Raw genomic sequence first — 27,027 nt, 5'->3', positions numbered from 1 at the left:
AGAAGTGTTGCAGACATGTGTGTGTGTGCATTTGTGTGTGTGTGTGTGTGTGTGTGTGTGTTTTTGTGTGTAATCTAATCAGGATATGGAGATTACCATTAAATCGTCCGGCAGGGATTACACTCCCTTTCACCGAGCTGATTCAAAGGCCGCACTTATAAACGGGGGTTAACAGCTTGTTATAAGACGCTGGATTGTGTGTGTGTGTGTGTGTGTGTGTGTGTGTGTGTGTCCCATGTGCCAAGCTAATCTTCATCGCTCAGAGCGATGAGAGGGCCAAAGAAAAGCAGCCGGCACGGTGAACAACACTAGACAAAGACGTGACTAGAGATGGGAGGAGACAGGGCAGAACAAAAGACACACACACACACACACACACACACACACACACACACACACAAACACACACACTCAGAAAATGATAGAGTTAGACGCACTCACCCAGCAATAACAGTGCAGAAGTAGAGGATCGTCACCTTTCCCCCCGTGCAAGGTCACATCACTATGTTACTGTGTGTTTGTCAGTGCTCACTGTTATGTGTACGTCTCTGTCAGAACATACAGCATCATGACTTAAAGCTCACACTATAGAAGAGATCTCTGATGTTGTAAAGAAACAGACTCTCCACAGCATGAAGCCCTGATAAGGGAAAGATCAGCATGATGTCAAAGGGAAACACTCTTCAGACCTTTGGTCCTAATAAAGCTGCTTATGATTTGAATTTCTAAAAAAAAATAAAAAATACGAAGGCATGTAGACGTCTTAATGCCCAGAAACACCAACCCAACATCAAAGAACGAGCGGCAACGAAGGCCTCCAAGTCGCCTTTGTCTTGGCTAAAAAGTTGCACTAGAACATACTGCAAAGACTACAGCCGACGGCCAACTATCACGTACGTTCTGCGCCTGTGTGAGATGAAATAACTCCCTGCTAGCAGGTAGTGGTAGTCTGTATTCGTCATTCAAAAAGGGAAACCGGAAGACCGAGGAAGGTGGATATATTGTTATGATACGTACATGAAACAAAGCAGCGTTTGCCAACCATTTTCGTTTTAGCTCAACAGCCAATCAGAGTGACTTCTCTAACCGACGGGCTCTGCCGCCGATTCATCATGCTGAATCGGCGGGAAAAAACGGGCAAACTAGAGCTGACGGTGCAGGATACACCGAAAAAACTAGGCCGACAGACGCTCACCAACGGCCCCAAACTGTCCCACGGCCGACTGTTGGCTTGGTGTGTCAGAGCCTTTAGCAACAGTTCAATTGGCTTAGTATTTTAGCATGCCTATTGCACCAGTCCACGCACCATCTCATGTTCTCAGCCTTTGATTTGCGCATACAGCTGTACTCTCATCTTTGTGGGAGTTGCACTCCAACACTGTACTTCGTTTGTTGTTAAAATAAACAAGCCCGACTGTCAACACTTTCAAAATGTAGGCTACAGCATGGCATTCCCTGTGATGGAACAATGACATGCAATACAGCCAGCCTTCATCTTGATGTTTCTTCAGCCTATTTCCTATAGTGGACTTCCACCCAGTAGCAGCATGTAGGGAGACGGCCGCCGGTCTCCATGTGTGCTACAGAATCAGTTGAGCCGGCAGAGTTTCACTTTGGGGGCATTACGTGATCATGCATTATCGGCTTCAACCACAAGCAGATGGTCCGTGAGGCAAAGTATCAAAGGAGTAAAGAAAAAAAAAAGAAAAAATTCAGTTAACGTTAGTCTAACGTAGTAAGCGGACTACTTGATTACTCTAAGTTAATTATTTAAACAGCATTTGTATAGGAATGATTCTGTCCCAAGCTTTTAGATCCATAGAAGCGTTGATCACTGTAACCATGATCACTATAAGCAGTTTCCACTGTATAAGATTCCTAACTATGTTTTCATTAGTGTATTATCATCTGAAACCAAGAATCGGTGTGTTTTCATTAGCTTAGAATGAGCCCTTCATCTCTACATCGGGAGCAGGTCCTCTTCATAGAGTCAGCCATGTTTCTACAGTAGCCCAGAACAAACAAACCAAACACTGGCTCTAGAGAGACCTGAAGGCCACCGTAGTTCTCCTACACACTTGAAAAGGGAGGAGTGAGCGGAGGGGTATTCAGTGGTTGCATCTGCAACCTCACCACTAGATGCCACTAAATCCTACACACTGCTCCTTTAAAATTGTGATTGGCACTGTTGGTCACCATGAGCCAATCAAAAACAAGGACTGCAGTCAGAGCAAACGTAGATGGTTTTCGAATTACAGGAGGGTCTCAGTATCTCAGCATGCACTACAGTGCATCAGATGGCACAAAAGGCACGTTGTGGCGTTAACGCCAATGAAGTGCAGCTGATTATAATAAAGAAAAGAAAATTCTAAATGGTTGGTCCTGTACTGCGCTCACTTTAGTCGTGGGTTCTTTGAGTCATGGTTCTGTGCAGAACCCCAGCCAAAATACCAATTGAAACCCCTATTTATTTTCCGGCACGCACAGAGGGCCCCAAAAAGTATTTTTCGCTGCGATTGCTTGCTGAAGCTTGCTGAAGCTTTTCCTGCACTTCAAAAAAAGCAGAGCTAACAAGGAGAGTGTGCAGAGGAGCTGCTGATGTGTATCAGAGGAAGAGAGTCAACAACACCGCTGACCGGCCAATGATGCTGTTTACAGACCAAAGAGAAGCAGAGAGAGGAGCTTTAAATCAACACTTGAGCCAAGTAGAAACGTCTCGGTTTACAGCTCAACTGGAACTCAGAGTGAATGAATTTTAAATACTGTACTGCATCTCTCCATGAGCCATCGAGTGTCACAGAGACATTTCTGGAGGCGGAACAAAACCTAGAAGCCAAAACACTCACTTATTCCTATGTGAGTTTGTGCAAAGTTGACCGTTTTATGCCAAACTGTCACTTATTTTCACTCAGCAAACCACATCTGTGCACACATCTGTCAGTACAGGGCTTCATTACACATCATCACCTGGCAGACACATGCTGCTGCTAGATGCTTAACAGAGGAAATCAGACTTTCCACTCACTTTTCACACAGTTGCATGTAAAAATGCATAATATTGTTGATAATAAAAGATAAAAACATAAAAACATTTCCATATAATAATTCTTTCTGTTGCACTGCTGTTGAGAATAAGAATGCCTTACAGTCTGATGTTACAATGAGAGCTTTGCTATCAGAAACAATACTGATAAAGTTGTTCAGAAAAAGTTCAATGAGTATTTGTGAAGGATGATGCTACGGTTTCCACTGAACCTGCAACAAGAACTCAAGATTTCCTTCAGAAGTGTATTTTGTGTAAAAGTTACTCGACAACATGTAAAACAGACAAATAAATGATAAACAAAAAGTCATAAGTGGCCGACTTATTCACTTAGTTTGGTGTTGCCTGCTAATGCTTGTTGCCATGGATAACATTTAACAATGTGCCACCTTTTACACTAGGGATGTCACGATACCAAAAATTGTGTAGTCTATACCAATACCAGTGAAATTCCACGATTCTCGATACCAATTCGATATCACGGTAAAAAACAAAAGTAAAACAACATATCCCATGTACTTCAACAAACACTCCATACTGGGTTTTGTTGTTGTTGAAGTTAAACAGGTCATAATTCCCTCTATTATCTAGTTTATATTGCTGTGAAAAACTCCTCATGACGTTAGAATTTACCTTTGCCCAATACTCATTTTTACTGAATAGAGCCTGAACACATCATAATCAATGGCACCTCCCATATTGAAGTCGGCAGAGAGCTAGTTAACGTTAGCCGTTAGCAGGCGATAATGTGGAGTACACACTACGCCAGAATCAAGCCCATTTTGGGCCCAATTCTCCTCTCCCGACAATCGTCAGTAAAGCCCTGATTTTTCCGATGGTTCTAAGGATTATCTTTCCAGATATTCTTGTAGTGTGAGGTATGTTAAGAGTATCTTTTACATACCCCGATCGGCTCGGAAGTCCATCCTGGTCGCACCGATTTGAAATTGTAAATATTAAACATGTTCAATATTTACGATTGCATATCCTGTTGAGTGCGGGAAACCCTGAGGACAGCTGAAGATGCAGTAACGTAAGAAAGAACGATAGGCAATTGGGAAGCAAGCTAACTGAAGCGGAAGGACGACGACCGCCGTTATGGGGGCCGCGGCTAATGCATGAGCTAAGTATCGGTTCTCCTGACATGCCTACTGGAAGGTGTATTTTTTCACTTTTGATGGTAGGCAAGCAGTTTCCCTGTACTCGGCTAAACATGTCCTGGACTGTCCTCCATCTCTGTACTTGGCTCACAGAGATCAACCTGATACCTCTCTTTTCTCATCTGTTCTCTTATCTTATCTCACAGAGGGTTGAAAAAAATTAGGATTTTCCCGAAATGGTGGACTGTCCCTTTAAGATACTCAGTTCAAGTTGATGCTCTGCTGGTAAAGACAGTTGTGTGTGTGTGTTTATAGATACTGACATTACTTTCCAAAATCACTGCAATAGATCGGCAAATTAAATTCTCTTTTCAGTCTTTCCCCTTTAAAGTAGGAAACACACACACACACACACATACGGACACAGACACACACGTATGCTCACACACAGACTGCGTGAGATGTAACACTGATCATAAATAAATGCATAACAAGTGAAGTCATCATTTATACACGCACAGTCCCAACGCTGCCTTTGTTTCACATACACACAAAGACTCACGCATGCTCACACTACACAATGACCTCATCCCTCACATCATCCCTCCTCCACACCATCACACATACACACACACACCCACACACGCATATACAGAAAGGGTCAATCCATTAAGACACAACAGCAGCTGATCCCTTCCTTTATGTTCCACTCCTCCACTGTCTGTAATGGACTAAATGTAAATTTAACAAAGAGACATAAATCATATCAGGATTATCAATTGAGTCATTCTATTCTGCGCAGGAATCATCAATACAATGTAAAACTGTTTCAGTTCACAGACTTGAGCTCCGAACCGTCTTAATCACACTGAATAATTTAAGATATACTGTACATCAACTGTTGTGGCTTCAAGAAGCTCAGACATCCTGAACAGAACCATTTTATATTTAACTCCTTTTGGCCTTTTTCAGTAAAATTGTTTGTTTTAGTGAGTATTTTTTTTGTCTTTGATGGAACTTAACCAGTTGAATAAAGGCTAAAGTGAGAGGGCAAAAACATGCTATATGCTGCCATATACAGTATAGGTTTGATCATACACACACACATATATATATATGAGGGTGTCACACATGCAAGCTTAAGTGTTGAGTCCACAAAGAGAGAAAATGTGTCAAAGTCAAGGCAATAACAACGTGTTTATGCAAATTCGCTTTAATGCCAATAATTTCTTTAACGCATTAACACAATTGATCCTTCGGAGGTTGTAGCGGGCTCAGTTGTAAAGCCAGAGTGAACATCCTGGTATCATATGAAATTAGAAAACCTAAGGAATCTACTGGTACCAACCACGTCATACTAGTTTGGCGAGGAAAAAACTGTCATGGTCATTGTCAAAGGGGTCCCTTGACCTCTGACCTCAAGATATATGAATGAAAATAGGTTCTATGGGTACAAACGAGTCTCCCCTTTACAGACATGCTCATGTTATGATAATCACATGCAGTTTATGGCAAGTCATAGTCAAGTCAGCACACTGACACACTGACAGCTGTTGTTGCCTGTTGGGCTTGAGTTTGCCATGTTATGATTTGAGCATGTTCTTTACACTAAATGCAGAACCTGTGAGGGTTTCTGGACAATATTTGTAATTTTTTTATGCTGTTAATTTATTTCCAGTCATAAATATATACATACATTTACATAAAGCAAGCACGGTTACACGGTGGTCGGGCTAACACTGATTACATTACGTACCCACCGCCCCCAACGTCGTTTTGCTTCTTTTTTTTTTACAGAAATGAAACCCATTTAGTTCAATTAAATGGAACAGCTTCACTGCTCTTTATTCTCCAAGTCGCTAAACTCCACTGGAGGGACACACAGTATTCTTCAAAATGAGATTCCCTGATTTTCAGCATTGTGACAGCGGTGGTGGTGGAGGAGAGCACTGTCTAACAATTCACTCCAAAATCTCCCATAGGTGTTCAATTGCTTTGAGATCTGGTGACTGTGAAGGCCATGGCATATATGAGCCACGTCTTTTCAAGCCATTCAGTGAGCCCCTGCGCCCTGTATGGAATCATGTCTTCAAGTTTTTCCTTTCATTTATTACCCGTTTGTATATTATTAAATTAACAATCTAACAGTACAGCATACTGTATGTCTACGAAGGTTCACCTTATGTATGAAGAAATAACCTTCAGTACACTCGGACGCTACATGCATGAAATAGAGTCCATGTAGAGCCCTCAAAAGGATAGATGCATAAGATTGTGTGTGTGTGTGTGTGTGTGTGTGTGTGTGTGTGTGTGTGTGTGTGTGTGTGTGTGCATGACTCCAGGGAGGCTTCTACGGTCATCACACCTTTTTTTTTTTTACACCAGGGTCTCTCTCTCTCTCTCTCTCTCTCTCTCTTCTTTATCTCCAGAGGTCTTTGTATTTTGAGGAAGCCACTGATCTCATTGGCCTTGCTGGAAAGCCAAGCGGGTGGACACATGACTCATACATGCACGCGTGTGTGTGTGTGTGTGTGTCTGTGTGTGTGTGTGTGTGTGTGTGTGTGTGCGTGTGTGTGTGTGTATGTGTGTGTGTGTGTGTGTGTGTGTGTTGCTAGACCAGCCCTCTTTGCATTGGAAAGTTGTCTTGGGGGTAAAAGAGAAACACCCTCTCTTTCTCCACTTTGCTGTGTCCTGCAGTTCATCCTTAAATAATTCAAATGTCTCCTCTCTTCCCTCGACACCCACACACACGCAAACACACACACCCACACACACACACACACACACACACACACGCACACACACAAACACACACATTGTCTACAATTGGCATCAAAGTGAAGTTTGCTTTTCATCCAGCTGGAAACTGAGGCCATGTCTGCACCAATGTGCATAAATCTTAAAATGCATCTTTTTGTCTTTGCTCTGGGCTCGCTGTTCAGACTCTCCGTGGACACACTGGTCTCATGCTGTAACATGGACTGGGACACGCAACAACAAATTGAACAAACTGATTAAAAATAGTGCTGCAATTATTATTTATCATTTGAATTATCGATTAATATGAAAATGATTTCCTTTATTCATCAATTCATCGTTTTGTCTGTAAAATGGGAAAAGATCAAATTATTAATTTCCAGGGTCCAAGGTGGCATCTTCAAATGTGTAATCCAACCAACAATCCACAATTCAAAGATATTACATATTATTATTATGCATGTGATGATCATAAAGTGGGCATGTCTGTAAAGAGGTGGCTTGTGGGTACCCATAGAACCCATTTGTATTCACATATCTTGAGGTCAGAGGTCAAGGGACCCCTTTGAAAATGGCCATACCAGTTTTTCCTCACCAAGATTTAGCTTAAGTTTGGAGCATTATTTAACCTCCTTCCCGACAAGCTAGTATGACATGGTTGGTACCAATGGATTCCTTAGGTTTTCTAGTTTCATATACCAGGATCTCTACTCTTTAAAACTGAGCCCGCTACAACCTTAAAAATCGCAAGTTGCATTAATGCGTTAAAGGAAATTAGTGCCATTAAAACTCATTTGTGTTAACACATTGTTATTGTGTTAACTTTGACAGCCCTGGTTTAAAGACATACTCCTTGGGTGTTTGGATCACACTGAGCGAACGGGTCAACAGCAAAGAAGTGAAATGCAATGTAACTGCTGTCAATCCTGCCGACATCCACAAAGGAGCAGGACACAAACTGTTCAGAGACACCGTTCAAGCCTGCAGGGGGGTAGGGAGTAGTAGTATTACAGTAACAACAAAAAAAACACTAACACCACTAAAATCTGGCTTTTGTCTTTAGTAGGAAAGGTTACAATTGGCATTTATTCCCGGGACAAATGACTCTGCAGTAGTCACGGGTATTTATCGTATTGTATTTTAATGTTCATTTTCGCCCCTTTTCAGGTGTGATGCTATGTGAAGCGCATTGAAGTGAATATATAAAATCAACAGAGATTTGGACAATTACAAAACATACAATTGATAAGCTCTCCTCAAAGTCACCAGACAACAGTCACTTTATCTCACTGATCGTGGTAAAACACACTTCACTTAAACTCGACATAAACTGAATAAAACTCATCAAAACCGTCTTTGTTTGTCTTTCCACTGTTCCAACAATCACCGTCTCTAGTTTGAGATTTTGAAAGAGAGACTAAATAGTAGTAGTCGGGGGTGTGGAGTATTTTATACTCAAAAGATGTACTTTCAGTAGAGTATGATGTCCAATCCATTGTCATTACTTTTAACACCTCTAACTCTCCCTGCAAATGCTGCAATTCCTGCAATCTGTATGCCAATTCATCTGGTCACACAATCAAGATGACTTCTTCTTTTGATATAAAAATCAATGATATAATTCCTATTTTTATGTTTCTCCACCTACAACATATAAAAAAAAGTGAGTTGCTCCAGGGCCTCAATGCAGAAGCCCAGCAGCCCAGCCTTGGTTAACAGCTAGCATTTATGACTCCCAGTCTAATCGCTACTTTTTATTTGTGCAATCATCCAGCAATAAAAACGTCAGAAAGATACAGTACGTTAATAACAACACATGTGCCGTATGATCAGCTACACCGCCACACAAAATAAGAGAGACGGAGGCAGCAGAATGGAGTGGAGTTCTGGCCAGGTTGAGTCGAAATATCCATCTATTAACAGATCACGTTGTTCTCCTACACCGTTCATATTATACATACAAAAAGTAATGCACTGTAATTTGTATATATCCCACAAAATCAATTCGTAAGTAATCCACATAATCGTGAAACAGGAAGTATAAAGGGCAATAAACCCAGCGTAGGGAGGAGGTCGGGGTGGATGGGTGGGTCAAAAAACGAGATATACGAACGGTTGTATGAGAATACGTTGAACAGATGAGGGTTATAAGGCACGAGGGTGTTTTTTGCCAACTAAAACGGGACAGAAAAGAAGATATTTAACCATTCCTCTCTCAGTTTCTCTGTGCGATTAGAAAATGACAGCCCTGTTTGACATGTAAACAACATTTTCAAATTTACTCGCCTTATTGTGGACACACCTTCTAATCTAATCGTCTCTTTCTCAAATACACGCCCGTCTTTCTCTGCTTTGTCTCTGTTCATCATGTCTGTGTACATGTACATATGGACCGGCAGCACATTTATCCACACACACACACACACATACACACTGCAGCACTTGTCTATTCCCTCAGGTATTGCTGGCAACATTGTGGATTAAAATAGCTGACGACCCACATATCCCAGTATAGCGGGCATGGCACTGCTGGGCCAGACACCACAACCATTTGTCCACATACAGCAGCACACAGCTGGCCTTATTTAGAGATATTTGCATAACATGCATTTATGGCAAATATTGAAAAATGGTGACCTGATGAGCCTCAACTCAAATATTAATTATGAATAGTATTATTACTGTCTGAATCAATATTGGGTGGGATTTGGATATTACGGAATAGTAGGCTTAAAGACAATATTCGGAGTGATAGTAATTTGATAGGAGTAATTCACTTTAGTAACACGCTATTAAGTAGAAATGAATGATCCAATCAGGGATATTTTAGTTCCAAACCTCCTGTAAGTCTGGTCCAAAACACTGAGTCAGATTATTAAAAGCTGCAGCAGGAAACACATTAGAGGAAATGACATAATGTGGATTCAGTAAGTGACTCAGACGTTTAACATTTCTGGCCCTGCAGCTGTTTTCATTTTCCGTTTGATATCCAGTGATCAGATCAGGTGGATCGAGCCAATGAGAGCTGGAGGAAACATAAAAGCAGAACGTGACACCGGCAGGAGCCAATGAAGCTTAGCAGGCAGCTATAAAACATAAAAGAATTTTGAACTCACATACGCAAAGTTTTTGCGGTTAAAATAAGAGGAGACCTAATTTGAAGGGAAGACAGGTGGAGGGAGAACAAGCTTGTGTTCAACATTTCAAACACATGCTATTGCAAGGACATCAAAGACAGGCGAAGCAGCCAGGCGAAAGGAGATGAGACATCCCATTGTACAAACTTTAGTGTACTTTTGTTCTGGGTTTTATGATCTATTTGACTCTAAATGGGACCATAATTTACATCATGCTGTATTGAAGAAGACTTGAACATAAACTCATGTTTACAATGTTAACTGAGGTAATAAATCAAGTGAGAAGTAGGGTCATTTTCTCATAGACTTATATACAATCAGACTTCTTTTTGCAACCAGAAGAGTCGCCCCCTGCTGGCTATTAGAAAGAATGCAAGTTTAAGCCACTTCCGCATTGTCTTCACTTCTGAGAAATGGAGGTTGGCGCGTGGTGTGACACCATTGGTACGACTGTGTATGCATCCTAGCAGTGTTGTAGACAAGACCACCTAAACCAAGACCAGAGTGTATCGAGACCAAGACAGAACCAAGACTTAAGGGTTTGAGAACGGTCTCAAGACCGAGACCGATCTTGAGTACTACAACACTGCATCCTTTCGCACAGAAAAAGCAGCTCCACGGCGCTACTAGAGGTCCAAAACTGCGTTAAGGAAAATCATAATGCTACAGTACGCACTGACACTTTAAACAATAGTGTCCTTCCAACTTTCTGGCAACAGTTTGCAGAAGACCGTTTTATTACCTGTCAACAAATGTAGCTTTGGGTAAATCTGTTGACTCTGTTCTCTGCCGTTGTATTTCTACCTCTCTCTCTCTCTCTCTCTCTCTCTCTCTCTGAGACAAAGAACGGCGTCGGCAGACTCGCAAAGAAAAACAGGACAAATTCCCAAGGTCATCCTCCTCCACTGCATATGACCCATTTACTGTGTCCCACTCTGCACACACACGCACACACACCAACCATGCATGCATAAAGGCGCACTGGAACGCTGGCACGCTCCATCCTCACTGCAACTCTCTCTCTCTTGTTCGGTCTCAACACACACACACGCACGCACACACACACACACACACACACAGTATATTATGCTCAAATGCCCTGAAACAATGTGACATCCCTGATGGAACTCTTATACAGGAGCTGGTTTCATGCAGACACACTTTGACTGACTGAGAAGGGCTTGGCGAGTTCAACATCACTGCATGTTGACATTTAGAGGTTTCACTGTCATGACATGATAGCACTGTCTACAATTTACACTCTAAATGAATAATTCTATGAAAGTTGTACTCAAAACAACACATGACAAACAAAGAGTTTTTGTTTAACTAATATGAAAAGTTGTGTGTGATGTAAAGCTTGTAGTGACGGTGAACCAATCATGCATACATTTGTCCAATCATGATTTGTAGACGAATCCGGCGACCGCTTTGTGTGTTCATCCATCTAGCGGCGCCGCCATTACTGCGGTGGCAAGTTGCAGTGACTCTGACTCTGTGGTTGCCCGTAGTAACTTACATAAATGGTTGCCATTGATACACACACAGATGATTATGTATTCAAACTTGATTCAAGTAATATTGAAAGCTTTTACGAGGAAAATTTTAAACTTCTTAGGACATCTTGCATTCAAATTGCACGTATTGACAAAAAAGAGTTAACGTAATTTCATTTTAACGCCACTAATTTCTTTAACGCGGGCTCAGTTTTAAAGCTAGAGTGAACATACCGGTATCATATGAAACTAGAAAACCTGAGGAATCCATTGGTAACAACCATGTCATACTAGCTTGTCGTGAAGGAAGCTAAATGAACTGCTGTCACAAACATACTGTAACTTTATAAGTGTAGTCATTTTTGTTCATGTGATAAATATGTTGGAGCCCATGGACTTTTAAATCATGGATTTAGTTGGCTGTGCTTCTCCTACACTGAAAGGCAGAAAATAATTCATCATTTAAAAAAAAACTGTGTTCTTGTCTTCCCATGCTGAAAATGTTGTGTGCTCCATTTAAAAGGCAGGTTGTAGCTGCTCGGCTCTGTTCACTCCGGCGTTGTGTCTTTGGAAACAATTTCAGAAGGCACAAGTTTGGCACAATTACAATGTCAGTTACAAGGACGTTTTTCTGGGAACATTGAGGGATTAGGGAAGCAGTAGCATTGTTTCTTTCTTGTCTCATCGCTCACTACACAACACAGTTACCGAACCACGAATGGAGCCGCGTTTTCATCTTTTAGTCAGGTGTCAGGAGGTGACATTGGTCGTTATTCAGATAGCCTGGGGACAGGGTGGTGAATTCATTAGGATTGAAATATGTCTGACTTACTTTAGAGTATCCTAAGAGCAAAACTAAGCAAGCTCTAATTAATTTTACGCACAAGTCTACTAGAGCTTTGTGGAACCAGCGACATATGTCTGTGTGTGTGTGTGTGTATCCTGGATGGTGTACTGCCAACTGTAGGCCTTGCCAAGCTAGCACACACACACACACACACACACACACACACACACACACACACACACACACACACACACACACACACTCATACGCTCACTTCCTCTGCCACTGTCAACATCCTTTGCACACTATGAATGATGTCATTACCAAAACGCACATACACACACACACACACACACACACACACACACACACACACACACACACACACACACACACACACACACACACACAGTACATGTGAGTGCCCTGGTGGCTGTTGGTTCAGCACAGGAGCGAAGAACTAAAGAGACAGGAAGAGGGTGTGCGTTTCCGACCAGATGTGCAGATATTAAACGAATAAAAAGTCTGCAAATTAAAATATGAATCAGTGTGTTTATTAACTCGAGCTGCGGGAATGGTTTTGAGAGATCATAACATGATGAAAAGAGCCACAGTAACTCTTCTGGTACATCATGACGTTTCAATGCTGCTGGTATTTGTTATTTTCATGAATTATTTTGTCTCCTCCAGCCAAACACGTCCCGATTTTGTCAGCTTCTCTTTTATTTATTCTTTAAATTTTAAGGAATTCTGACAACTTTCTAGACTGGCAGTAATTAAAGAGAAGAAGAAGAAGAAAGTAAGAGAAAGCAGGTTCTACAATGTCATTGTTTTTTTGGGGGGGTAAAATATGTTTCCATCAGCTTTTATTGCATCTTCTCTGTGCTGACACATCAGCTTTTCCACCTCAGACCAGAGCAACAACTTTTTTGCTATATTTAGGCAATGTTTTTTTCAAATTCCCATCCTTTCCATTGAGTTTTTGTGATGTGCAAATTCAAAATGCGCATAAACAAAGGGACGCTAGGGGGAGAAAAGGGGGCAGAGAGGGAGGAGGGAGGGAGGAGAAAAGAAAGACAGAAAGCGTGTGAGTAGAGAATGGGAGGGTTGGATGGATGCCAGGTCACAAGGCTTTATCCCTGAGCCAATCGGTCTGCAAACACTGGCTCAGCAGGATGTAGAGACACAAACGCACACGACACAACACACCTGTGTGTGTGTGTGTGTGTGTGTGTGTGTGTGTGTGTGTGTGTGTGTGTGTGTGTCAACATAGCTCAGCCTGTGATCACCAGGATGATTTCTCTTGATAAAAAAAAGAATACAATCAAACACTGTTCTGTTTCGAAATAGCTTCCCAAATACAAGTGTGTTTGACCAGCAAGCCCAGTCTCAGAACAGAAAATAGAGGAGTTATGAATACAATAAAGACCCACTGAAGATAAAGCCTCATAACGCCTGGAGATTTTCATTCACTCAAAATGACTTCACTGGACCAGTTAAGTATTTTCAAAAGGGGTCCCTTGACCTCTGACCTCAAGATATGTGAATGAAAATGGGTTCTATGGGTACCCACGAGTCTCCCCTTTACAGACACGCCCACTTTATGATAATCACATGCAGTTTGGAGCAAGTCATAGTCAAGTCAGCACACTGACACACTGACAGCTGTTGATATATGATATGATTTCAGCATATTTTTTATTCTAAATGGAGTACCTGTGAGGGTTTCCGGACAATATTTGTCATTGTTTTATGGCGTTAATTAATTTCCAATAATAAATACAAAAATTTGCATAAAACAAGCATATTGTTGAACGGATAAAAAATGTGCGATTAATCCCGATGGACATTCATGTGATTAATTAAATTGATTGACAGCCCTAATAAATACAGAAAAAAACCGACACAATAGCTGCTATCCGCAGTGTGCTTGAAGCATGGAGAGATGAATGGGTAAATCTCCTTGTAAACTGTAGTAATCGGGCTCCATGGTGAATAGTGCTGGAGAGTTGCCCTCCATAAAAAAAAAAAAAAAAAAGCCCTCATCTTGAAAGATCAGGGCTATGGCTTTCACAGTATAAGCTCTCTCCATCACGAGTGCAGTTCATTTGTTCTGCTTTCCTGCCGCGGCAGTCTGACTGCTCACTTTCTTATCTAATCTCTGCCACCGTAGACTGAGTGCCTTATTCACTTACTGAATTATGGGTTCTCGGGCGAGTCTGTGTGTGTGTGTGTGTGTTTTACTCGAGTGATTTCAAATTATGAGGAGAAGACAATAACTGTGTGTGTTTGGAAGAACGATAAAAAGAAAATGAATGAATACAGTGATTAGAGCGGCTCATATTGGCACCGGCTTCCACACTGTAAGAAGTAAAAGAGGCATGTTTGCGACTAAAGGCTCCTGTTTTTACACATCTGACTTCTTTTACAGCTTTGAATGTTTTTCTCTGGTTTGTGGTTGTCACTGGACTATAATATATACATATAAATATGTATGTAAATTGCAATTGTATGTATGTATCTCCAAATTATGACCATTAAAATGCTAAAATAGTGCATAATTATGTGCTTAGAAATCATATTTTAGGACTTCCATCTATTTTCTGTCAAGCATGTCCTGTTCAGAGTCACAGTGGGCTGTAGTCAGTCCCAGCATGTAGTGGGCAAGAGGCAGGTCGCACTGGACAAGTCGCCCAGTCAATTACAGGGCTGACACATAAAGACAGACTAGAGTTTCTGCTAATCAACCCGAGCCTGGCGAGTTCAGTTCAAAATGAAACTGCAAGCAGCTGAGAGGTACAAACCATGACTGTATCTGAAACCGCATACTATACTAGTAGTACGTACTGATTTGGCCAAAATGTAGTATGCAGTATGCAGTATGCAAATAAAAAGAAAATCTAGTATTCCAAAAAGTACCTGGATGTCATACTGATTCTGAAAAAAAATCTACAGTATGCATCGGACCAGTCTACCTCGCCTACTGTATCCCACAATGCAAAGCGCTGGAACGGTACAGGCTACGGTTACAGCAGCAGCCAAAAAGGGCACTTTTTTTACATTTTTCGTAGCTATTTCATCACTAAATTCACTTCTGAAAATGTTTGACATTTGCGCCAACGTTTTTGGAGTTTAGAAGCTCCACAAACTGCCGTGACAGCTAGCTAGTGCCTCCTAGTTGCAATTCCAAATTGTTATTACAGGTCATTTCTGACAGCTACGTCTCCCATTTGCCAAAAAAAGATGAGAAAAGTGTCAACAAACCAGTGAATACATACTGTAACTGCACAACCATCATTGTTGGAACTTACATGGAAATAAAATCTGATATTGTTAACACTAATACAATTGATTCAGTTAAGGAGCAATACATTGACCTATTGGTGACACTAGACAGTAAGTCAGAGGATCACCAAAATCATTAGGATAAATCCTTAGAAAGAATATGGAGGTCTGTATCAAATTTCATTGGGATGCACCGATACCGATATCGGATCAGATATCGGGCCGATACCGACTCAAATAGCTGGATCAGGTATTGTGACAATGGGGCAGCTATTCAATTCAATTCAACAATATACATTTACTGGAGTTTTTAAGTTTTCACCAATTTGTTGCTGCATACAAAGGTTTACACTTGAATTGTATTTCCTGTTAATTTTGAAGATTTTTTTACAAAGTTGCTGGTGTTTTTACAATTCAGTAAAATGTTATCCACGTATTTATTTGTTGCATTTTGTTTTACAAAGTTAGGAAAGCAATGCTTAAGTCAAGCTTGATCCCAGTCACTTCAGTCAGCAAGGCCAAAAAGATGACATGATGTGAGAAAAGCAGCAAATCCATTGCATTTAAGAGCTGGGACCAGAATTATTAATTGAATAAAGTTGTGTTCATTCATTTTATTTTGTATTAAAAACTGGCTTATTAATTGGTGTATTCTTCCAGCACTAGAAATATGATGCAATACTGCCATACAATAATCAAAGTAAAAGTGAAACTTCCAGTTGATGCAATCAGGATGAATATGATGAATTGAGTTTTAAGTTGTATTTTAAAAAGGGTATATTTTCTGACATTTGGATTACATAATCAGCCGCTACATTCCTTCCTCTTCCCTTCTCTCTCTCTATTTATCTTTGTCTGTGTCGCTCTATCACTTTTCTGTCATCTCTTTCCTCCGTTTCTCTCCATTCCTTTGTTTCATTCCCTCGTCCTCCTCTTTTTTTCGTCTGCTATTACTATGAGGAAGCAGCTGTGCACCACAGACAATTACATAACTCTTGTGTGTGCGTGTCTGTGCTAACGCAGGTCGGATGGCGAGAGGGACAAGATGCATGGAGTGAAAAAAGGGTCTTCTCTCTCCTGGCTAACTTTCACCTGCATTCATGCATCTTACCTCATGTATTGTGTCTACTGTTTTTTGTTTTTTTTCTCCCTCATTCTTTCCTCTACTTATCCACTCACCGCCCCCCCCATCCCCTCCATCCTTCCCTTCGTCCCCACATACAGAGTTACTGGGCTGTGAAATGTGAAAAACTGCAGCATGCATGGCAATTCATTATCTTGTCAAACTTCCCAGGGCCAGCCTCAAGCCACGGAGAGAGAGAGAAAGAGAAAGAGAAAGAGAGTGAGGGACATAGACCCAGACCATGAACCCAGTTCATGCAGTGGCCCTTGCAGTGGGTTAACAGGTTACCAAAGAGAAGACAGGAAAGGGAAACAATACATAATCGCGGCCCGACGTTGTCGATGCTCGGGCTCCTAATAATAACAATACACAAGTAGTCCCAATGAGAGTACACAAGACCTTTAAAAATGATGATGCAAACATTTTTTTGGACCTAAATTGAACCTATATGGGAGTATTTCCTGTGTATCCATCAAGCTCCATATTAAGTCAAATGCTCAGGCTGAGTTGTTGTGTTATTGATGGCTCAGTTGTGATACAGTGTGAGAAATGGTTAACAGAGATTTGAAATGATGGAGCTTGTTGGGAACGATACACAACCTGAGAGTGAGCTTCTCGCCTGAGGGCAATGTTTTGGTTGTATTTGACCCAGGCTTTTAGCAGCGGTTCTGAAATGGATGATTTCATGTGAAAAAAATAGCAGCGATTGGTGAGATTTGTGAGCATTTCCTTTTGCAGAATGCAGCGAGGACTGGACAGCAGTGCATGCAATGGTTGAATCCGCAGTGGGTACAGTGCTGACAGTGTGCACTCTTGAGAAAGATGCAGGGCTGTAGGTTGCAGACTTGTCATGCCTAATGGAGACACTGTATATCAGTGACACAGAGCTGGTTGGTCCAGCACAGTGCTGTAACGACACCACGGCAAATAAATCAATCAGCTTTAAAAGGACTACAGACACACAGAGTACATAAACCAAGAGACAAGATGAGACAGAGACTGTGAGAGAATCAGCCAGCGTTAGGCTTCTAAATGAGGCAGGTTACCTGCATGCAGTGTCCATTTACTGTATAGTAGGAGTCCGTAAAAGCAGATCTGTATTCACAACAAACACGAGAAACCTAAACCTCTGCTTCTGTTTTCATCTCCATCAACCCTTTGTTGTCACTGTCTATTTTTCCCTTCTAACTCATCAGACTATGGCATGGCTCTGCTTTGAAATAAATGGATTATGTCTAATTGGGAAGTCTGGGTTTGCCATTTTCTCCTTGGACACTCAGACACACACACACACACACACACACACACACACACACACACACACACACACACACAAATCCCTAAAGCCCATCACATCATTCCAGACCTGCATAGATGCAGCAATTATATGCAGAACATGGGCTCATACTGTCAGAGGCAACAAGGCTGATAGACAGGCGAGAAACCGTGTGTGTGTTTGTGTGTGTGTGTGTGTGTGAGAGAGAGAGAGTTAGTGTGTGTGTGTGTGTGTGTGTGTGTGTGTGTGTGTGTGTGTGTGTGTGTGTGTGTGTGTGTGTTTTCCACATGTTTAGCCATGATGCAAAGCAGCTGATAAAAGAAGCCAGTACAAGGAAACAAAGACCGGGAGCATGATGCAGGGACAGACAGGAAAGATAAATGACACACAGAAATCTGGTTGTTTGTTTGTTTGTGCGTGTGTGTGTGTGTGTGTTTGACTGAGTGTGTGTCTGTGTGTGTGTGTGTGTGTTTCTCTGTCCGTCTGACAGCAAACGGCCAATTACTGTCGAAAGTGGCGGGATGAGTCCTGCCAGACCATAGCTTTCCATTAGTGCATGCCAGCCGAGCATGTGTGTGTGAGTGTGTGTGTGTGTGTGTGTGTGTGTGTGTGTGTGTGTGTGTGTGTGTGTGTGTGTGTGTGTGATGGAGTGAATGAGGGGATAGAGGGAGACAGAAGGAACAAGAGTGGAAAAAATGTGTGTGTGCCTGGTCTAACTGTGTATGTGTGTGTGTGTGTGTGTGTTTCTCTCCTCTCTCTGAGATTGTCCCCACTAGTGCAGATAAAATTGCCAAAACACATCTTTTCCTATCAGTTTTGGCCTTCCATCCACAATAACAGCATTTTCCACTCTGAAAAACTGAGCCAGAACATTCTCTCTGGAGAGTATAAAAACTCATGTAGTAGTTTGTATGAGGACAATGGAGATTTTCTTTAAAAGCTACATTCACAACTATGATGGGATAAATCCAAAAAGCAGAAATATAAGAATACAAATATAGGAAAATTGATATTGGCTTCATCTCTGTGCATTCAATATAGAGACAGGTCCATGATGCTGTTAGCCTAGCTTAGCACAAAGACTGGTAGCAAGGGGAAACTGCTAGCTTCCACCAAAAGAAGGGGGAAAAATAGTCTTCCAACTAGGGATGCACCGATCCAACTTTTTCCGTCCCGATACCGATAGCGATAGCTGGGCTTTGGGTATCGACCGATACAGAGCACCGATCCGATACCAATTTAATTATTAAATGATTACTAAGCTGTATGCCTCACTGTGTGGAAGTGACTGGGATTCTTTTATGTGTAAGTCAACATTAGGTTTGACTTAAACATTGCTTTCTTAAGTTTGTAAAACGAAATGTAACAAATAAATAAATAGATATACATTTACTGAATTGTTATTTATTATTAAAATAAATTGTACGCCAGCAACTTGTTAAAAAAAATCTTCAAAATTAACAGGAACCTCTTAAAAACGTAACCATTTTTTTAATACAGCAAAAAAAATGGTCAAAACTTAAACAGGAATTAAAGTTCCAGTATATTATCTACATAATGTATATTCATAGAACTGAATTGAATAGATCAGCCCCTTTGTCACCGACACACGATCCAGCTATTTGAGTCAGTATCGGCCCCGATATCCAACCAGGTATCGGTGCATCCCTACTTCCATCACCTCTTCTTTACCTATTGCATCTTGTTATTGGCTAATGTCCAAGAACCACCTGGGTTTTGTTACATTCAACTGTTCAAGTAGCTCTAATTAGTTATTTGCTCATTAAACCAGAAGTCTTAGCAGAATTCGTTAATTTTTTTTGGCCATTTTGGACAAACATCAATCAGACAGACACACACCTCGACACTAAGCTCTTAGCAAACAGATACCTTCTTACAAGCCCAGCAGGCCTGAAGCAACACTAGCATTCAATAGCAGCCTGTGTTTCTGTCCACATGATGAATGTAAATACTAGGGCTGTCAATCGATTCAAATATTTAATCGAGATTATTCGCATGATTGTCCATAGTTAATCATGATTAATTGTAAATTAATCACACATTTTTTTATCTGTTAAAAATTAACCTTAAAAGGAGATTTGTCAAGTATTTAATACTCTTAACATGGGAGTCAGTAAATATGCTTTCTTTATGCATATGTATGTATATATTTATTATTGGAAATCAATTAAAAACACAAAACAATGACAAATATTGTCTGGAAACCCTCACAGGTAGTGTACTTTGCATAAACAATATGCATAACATGGCAAACTGCAGCCCAACAGGAACAACAGCTGTCAGTGTGTCAGTGTGCTGACTTGACCATGACTTGCTCTAAACTTCATGTGATTATCATAAAGTGGGCATGTCTGTAAGGGGAGACTCGTGGGTACCCATAGAACCATCTAGCTTTAAAGCTGAGCCCACTACAACCTAAAAATCAAATGTTGTGTTTAATGCATTAAAGAAATTAGTGGCGTTAAAACAAATTTGCATTAAGGCGTTATTATCTTGTTAACTTTGACAGCCCTAGTAATCCACTCTTTTCTCATCTAATTCTTAATAAGAACACAAACAAGCCTATTTTAAAAAAAATGAGAGGGTGTCCCTTCAAGAAGACAGCTTTCAATTGCCTCCAATTACCTTATCATTGCCACAAGTTGTTGCCAAGGTAACAACTAATGGGGATCCAAATAAGCAGCAAACTCCGAGACTGCCCATATGTCATTTTAGCCACTGGCATAAAACAGGTGCCGTCATTCACTTTAGTTATTAGTGCCAAAGCTCCGGTGTCACATTGCTGTCAAGCTTCAAACGATTTCAAACGTGTAGAATAACGTACTCTCACAGTTTAACGACATTTGCATTAGGCTGAAACATGTAAGCTACAACTGTTTTCTGCAAATAAGTGTGGATAAACTGCAGTGGATTTACTTTCCTCCGCCAGCTCTACATTCCTGTCTCTAGGCACCGATTTAAACAGCTTTTCCAGCCATTCTGTGGAAAATGAGACATGACATCAAAACCTGCAAACTCTATGGAACCTCTCAATCATTTAACAATATGATTACAGACGGGAAAAAATAGGTTACAGGGGATGAAACTATGTACTGTTTGGACTAAAAATAGGACGAGGAGGGAGTGTGAATTTGTGTCAGTAAGACAGTCAGGGAGGAGAGATGCAGTCTGGGCTTCATTCAGAACTATAAGCACACATGGTTCAACCTGTTTAAACACACACAATGGACCGAACCAGCACCATCTGAGGGGATTTTGTCCCATGCAGGGACTTTGTTGGGAGACTTTGAGTGTATTGGCTCATTGAACATTAAATAGCATACAAAAGGTGGCAACACATTTACACACATGAGGCTGAAGATGGCTTCCAATTAACAGTTTCCATTTCTCAAATTCAGGGGGGGAAATATTTGTATCACCTGATTCTCTGTTATTAAATTCTCAACTCTTCTGAGTCTAAAGCTGTTTAAAATCCTCATTCAGATTTTGAAACTTTTACTCTACTTGTGGAGACAGAAAAAAAGAGCAATTTTAATGTTTTGCATCCCCAAAGACCGCAAAAGCGACCATGTGCATCCAATTAGACTGTTGTTAGGCTATTTAATAGGTGTTATCAGTTGCTATATGCCCCATAGATGTGGGTCAACAGGGGCCTACTACACCAACTAGTAGGTTTTATCATCTATGCACATGGCAGATCACCGAAAGAAGGTATAAAAGAACACGACAGCGACCTCTAGCGACCGTAGTAATTATGACAGGAGCAGAAGCAGAAGTCAGGCGCTGTAGCCTAGACCGTGTGAAACTCCATAAGGGGTTGAGGTCGGGGATGATTGTTGCCTTAACCTAAAGAAGTTGTAGTTGTATTGCCTAAACCTAAAGAAGTTGTAGTTTTATTGCTTAAACCTAAAGAAGTTGTAGTTTTATTGCTTAAACCTAAAGAAGTTGTAGTTTTATTGCTTAAACCTAACTGTTTTTTTGCATAAACAAGTTATAATTTTGCTGCCTTAACCTAAAGAAGTTGTAGTTTTATTGCCTAGACCTAAAGAAGCCTTTTTGTTTGTGTTAAAAATGTGACCTTTCATTCAGTTTTATGCGTTAGAACGTGTTGCTTTTAAGTTTCACTTTCACTTTTACAACGTAGTAGTAGGCCCCTAATGACCCACATCTATGGTGCTTATAGCGACTGATAACGCCTATTTAATGGCCCGATAACAGTCGAATCGGGTGATATGTGATACACAGAAAATCATCAGAATTTCACTTTAATCTATTTGAATACAAGTAACTATTTTACTCGTCAGATGAATGTTATAAGACAGTCCGTGGGCTCTCCTGCTCAGTCTAGTGTATGTTCGATGGTGGGTGATAATGTATAATTCAGCAGGATTATCTGCAAACAAACCATGGCAGATGTGGATATATTATTTAAGAACAAGTCACTAGCTATTAAGCATGTGTCCGTCTTCCATGGCCTCTGTGTGTGTGTGTGTGTGTGTGTGTGTGTGTGCGTGTGTGTGTGTGTGTGTGTGTGTGTGTGTGCGTGTGTGTGTGTGAGAGAGAAAGAGAGAGAGAGAGAGAGAGAGAGAGAGAGAGAGAGAGAGAGAGAGAGAGAGAGATAATCTAAACATATCAGGCTGACAGACTGATCTATCGACCAGACCGGTCGCACTAAAAACTGCATTGTCCATCATCAGCTCAGACTGAAAAACAAAAATCACTCCACTTTCACCTTCAATCCACTCTCACTCAGAATCTCAACTGTCAATCAGCATTGAGTCTATATCCATTCAATACTAACAGGACAAAATAAAAATAAAAACATGATGGAAAGTTAAAGGAAGGCCATTGTTTTTAAAACTCTAAAACCACCTTGAACTTTTAATATTCACGTTAAGGTAAAATATGCACCAAACAAGTAGCTTAAAAATGGTTAAATCAGCTGAATTTGATCCTCATCTCTCATCTGATCAACGTGGAGCCCTTAATGTGGCTCTCTGTCTGTCTGCCTCGTGGAGCTTTAAAGGGAAGCTACAAGAAAAAAACAGCATTTCCAGAGTTTAATGCAACAATATTTCATATGCATGGGACAAGCAAGGTGAAACAGCTGAATTTGATCCTTATAAGTGAAGCCGAAAATCTCCAAAACGTCACCCTTTGAGGCAAAGCTATAGAGGAAAACCAGTATTTGCAGCTTGACCACCTGCGTTTTAGTGTTTTTTTATTGTTTTACCCCAGCAGCAGCATTTTAAAAGCCTTTTTACATTTTAGTCAAAATCTGAACATCCTCATGTACAGCATCATGCTGCTGCTTCTAACATGAATGATTAAGGGGTTTAATTAACCCTTTAAGTATGTTACATTTACAAGGGACCATTCGTTTATAGTAAGGGGCGTGTGCGTAAAGATGTTAAGATGGTTGGAACGCTTTTACGCATTTGAAAATGTTTGTCCATTAGTGCCTTTAAAAGCTCTGTCTGTATCCTCTCTCCTCTTCCTCCTCCTCCACTCCCTCCTCTGTGTGTGTGTGTGTGTGTTTCCTCCTGTCAGCGGACCTCATCGTGCTCCATGTGAGCGTAAAAAACTAACGCAACTACACGCCGCTGCTCTGGAGACGCTCTAGTGATGCAAAACACTAAAAACACACACAGACAGTAAAAATCACCAAGCAGCGCACACATGGCATCATGGCATTTCATCCCACCAGTTTCTTCTAACCCCCCCCCTCCCCTTCCACCTACCCCCCCACCAGTTTCCCGGAAAAGAAGAAGAGAAAACGCATTATCTCTGACCTGCTGCCAGTTCTCCTCCAGGGAAGGCATCGCAGAGAAATACCCAGTGTCATGAACGAGTTGGAGTTCCTGGAAAATACTGTAATTCGCCAACACATCCATGCTTGATGCAAAAAAAAACAACAACAAGGAAAAAAGTCAGTAAAAAGAAGTCCGGGAATCCAAATTAAAAAACGCACTTCTTTTCCTTCTTCTTCTCAGACTTGTCAGGTTGGAAAAACAAAAACCCCAGATGAGCGCACCTGAGCACTTTAATTTATAAAAAAAAAAGAAAAAATAGCAAAAAGAAAGAGTTGATTATTATATTTTATCTTTGTCAATAATGCAATATCCCCTCTCTCCTCTCTCTCTGTGCTCGCTCCGTCACGCCTCTCCTCTCCTCTCCTCAGTCCGGGGCTCCGGTGGGGTGCCAGATCTATTTCCGCATTGCCAGATTGCCAATCGGTTCTCCGTACAAACTGCCAGGTTGCCAGGTTTGCTCCTCCAGCAGCAGCAGACTGGACCCGCGCTGCAATCCAGGCGACCGGCGCGATAGTGGGAGGGATGAGAGGAGGAGGAGCCACCTGTCAGTCAATTTCATGCGTGACCTAATAAGGTAAATAGGGTTGATGATGTCACTGGCGTCCAATTAAGGAGGCGCTGAGACTGAGGGAGGTGGGCGGGGCCAGCAGGAACGCGGCGACGTCATTGGCTGCTGGAGGCTGTCAGTCCGGCCCTACATGGCAGTGAGGGGGTGAGTTATTTTTAGAGGCCTATATAAAAACCAGCAGCATTCCTCTCTCAGTCATTACAGACTGCACGGGCAGAGAGAGGAGAGAAAACCGCGAGCTGCTGCTGTTGAGAAGAAATAGCAAGAAGAAAAAGATGCAAACATTTCTATGAATGTGCAAAAAAAGGAGCAGCTGAAGCAGCAGCAGTGATGTTGGAGATAAGATGCTGTGTTGTTGTTTTTTTGTTTCTGAGGTGTGACAGCTTCACCGCAGCTGAGTCGTCCATGTGGCTTCCATGTGGTGATGTCTGTGCGGTGAGCAGGGATGCAGTGGAGGGAAGAGCTCAACACCATCCTCCCACCTGTTCACTTTACAAGCCTTCTTCCTCCTTTTGTTCATTTCTGGACTACACATAATATATTAATACATTCATATCCATTTTTCTTGCCACACCATACATATATGATATCTAAAGTTGAACTCACACTGTTGCCAAAAGTTAATGTGTAATAAACTAGCAGGACCATGGAGTAATGATCAGTGGTGGAAGATTAGAGTTTGGATACTCTACTTATACCACTGTGAGTAAAAGCAATTCAAATTCTACTCGAGTACACATAAGTAAATGTTTGCTAAAGATGACAAAAGGTGTGAAACTGTTACTTGTGAACACTGCTGCCAGTTTTAAATTAGAAAATGTACAAATAGCTAACGTAGACTAACGGTGTTCCGTATACTTTTCGCCCCTTCAGCGCCACGCTAGGGAGCACTGTTCTGTCGTTAAGAGCCAGACAAACATTATTGTGTGCTCATTCTCCGGAAAGAATATCCATCAGACAGTCTACACTTTGATTGGTGTCTTTTGGACCAATAGTTTTTGAGAAAAGTAGGGAGAAGTAATGCCTCCGCATGTGTGCTGATCATTAAGCTTAACGGTGTTCAGTACAGGTGACCAACGGTGTTACGTACAGAGCGCATAACATGAAATGTCAAAATATGAGATTGATGTAATAAACGTTAACTTTATTGACCTTCTATTGAATAACATTGCTGTAACGTCAAAATTGGGCACAGGATAAACAGCGTCTGTGTCGACAGACTCGCTGCTGCAGTGCCAAGCAGTCAGTGCACACCATTGATGTTAAACATTTTGATTAATCGCATGATTGGACCTTCAAAATGTGCCTTTACAAGGTAGATTTGTCAAGTATTTAATACTCTTATCAACATCGGAGTGGGCAAATATGTTGCTTTATGCAAATATATGGTTATATGTATTATTGGAAATCAATTAACACAAAACAATGACATTTATTGTCCAGAAACCCTCACAGGTACTGCATTTAGCATACAAAATATGCTCAAATCATCAAACTCAAGCCCAACAGGCAACAACAGCTGTCAGTGTGTTGACTTGACTATGACTTGCCCCAAACTGCATGTGATTATCATAAGGTGGGCATGTCTGTAAAGGGGAGACTCGTAGGTACCCATAGAACCCATTTTCATTCACATATCTTGAGGTCAGAGGTCAAGGGACCCCTTTGAAAATGGCCATGCCATTTTTTCCTCGTGAAAATTTAGCGCAAGTTTGGAGCGTTATTTAACCTCTTTCCTGACAAGCTAGTATGACATGATTGGTACCAAATGGATTCCTGAGGTTTTGTAGTTTCATATGATACGTATAGTATCTTCACTATAGCCATAAAACTGAGTCCGCTACCACCTAAAAATCCCATTTGCATTAATGCGTTAAAGAAATTAGTGGCGTTAAAACAAATCTGTGTTAACGCATTATTATCGTGTTCAATTTGACATCCCTAGTCTTTAAACTATCAAACTCCCTGACCACTTTCTCTCAGCATCTATAATATTGACGCAGATGGATTTACATTGTAGTTACTTGAAAGCCCAGTGCGTCTTATACGGACACTAAAGGGTGCCAGGTGCGTCGGTATCAGCGTGACAAAGCGTCAGAATTTGATGCCATGGGAATGAGAACGGGCTGGATCATTTGTAGTGGTGTACTGTAATAGTAAAAAAAAAAAAAAATCTACATTTAGTTGTTTAGGTTATTGGTACAGCACAGATATTTAAAGAAACACAGATGATACACGCTCAACGTAATCATGTGATAAATAAGAAAAAGAACAATATGTCAGTCATGCTCCATCATTTATAACAGAAGCCTCAAGAATAGCAGTCCAGTCTGAGGTTTTTCACATTGAGTTGTACAGTTGATATGTTTGGACCCAGTAAAGCTGTGTAGCCCTGGAGGTTCATCCATCAGAGGTCAGAGTGACTGCAGCTTGTGTTCGCTTCTACAGGACAGGTACAGCTGACTGACTGCTCTTACCTGCCACCTCTGTAATAGACATATTTGGGTGATGCTGTCGCACATTTCGACTGTTTCTTTGGGGGGGTTTTCAGATACGCACACAACTTCGGTTCAAACATGGCAGCACATGGTTTTATGACGCTCCACCACTCCTGTAAGTGA

The 27,027-nt window shown here is 41.2% G+C and overlaps 1 protein-coding gene across 2 annotated transcripts in view; it reads right to left on the bottom strand.

The window, feature by feature from the left end:
• klf7b (Kruppel like factor 7b) overlaps positions 1 to 24,355 on the bottom strand; it is an 84,325-nt gene extending 59,970 nt beyond the window's left edge. The window contains exon 1 of one of the 2 annotated variants that reach the window (XM_074658584.1): positions 23,818 to 24,355. In XM_074658584.1, coding sequence (XP_074514685.1) covers positions 23,818 to 23,919 — 102 coding nt within the window. In that variant the 5' untranslated portion in view covers positions 23,920 to 24,355. The remainder of the gene's footprint in view (positions 1 to 23,817) is intronic. The other variant, XM_074658583.1, reaches the window with a different exon arrangement.
• Positions 24,356 to 27,027: the final 2,672 nt, after the last annotated feature.

This window comes from Sebastes fasciatus, chromosome 14, assembly GCF_043250625.1.
Source record: "Sebastes fasciatus isolate fSebFas1 chromosome 14, fSebFas1.pri, whole genome shotgun sequence".
Taxonomy (NCBI): domain Eukaryota; kingdom Metazoa; phylum Chordata; class Actinopteri; order Perciformes; family Sebastidae; genus Sebastes; species Sebastes fasciatus.
This window is presented reverse-complemented; position numbering and strand designations above follow the sequence as displayed.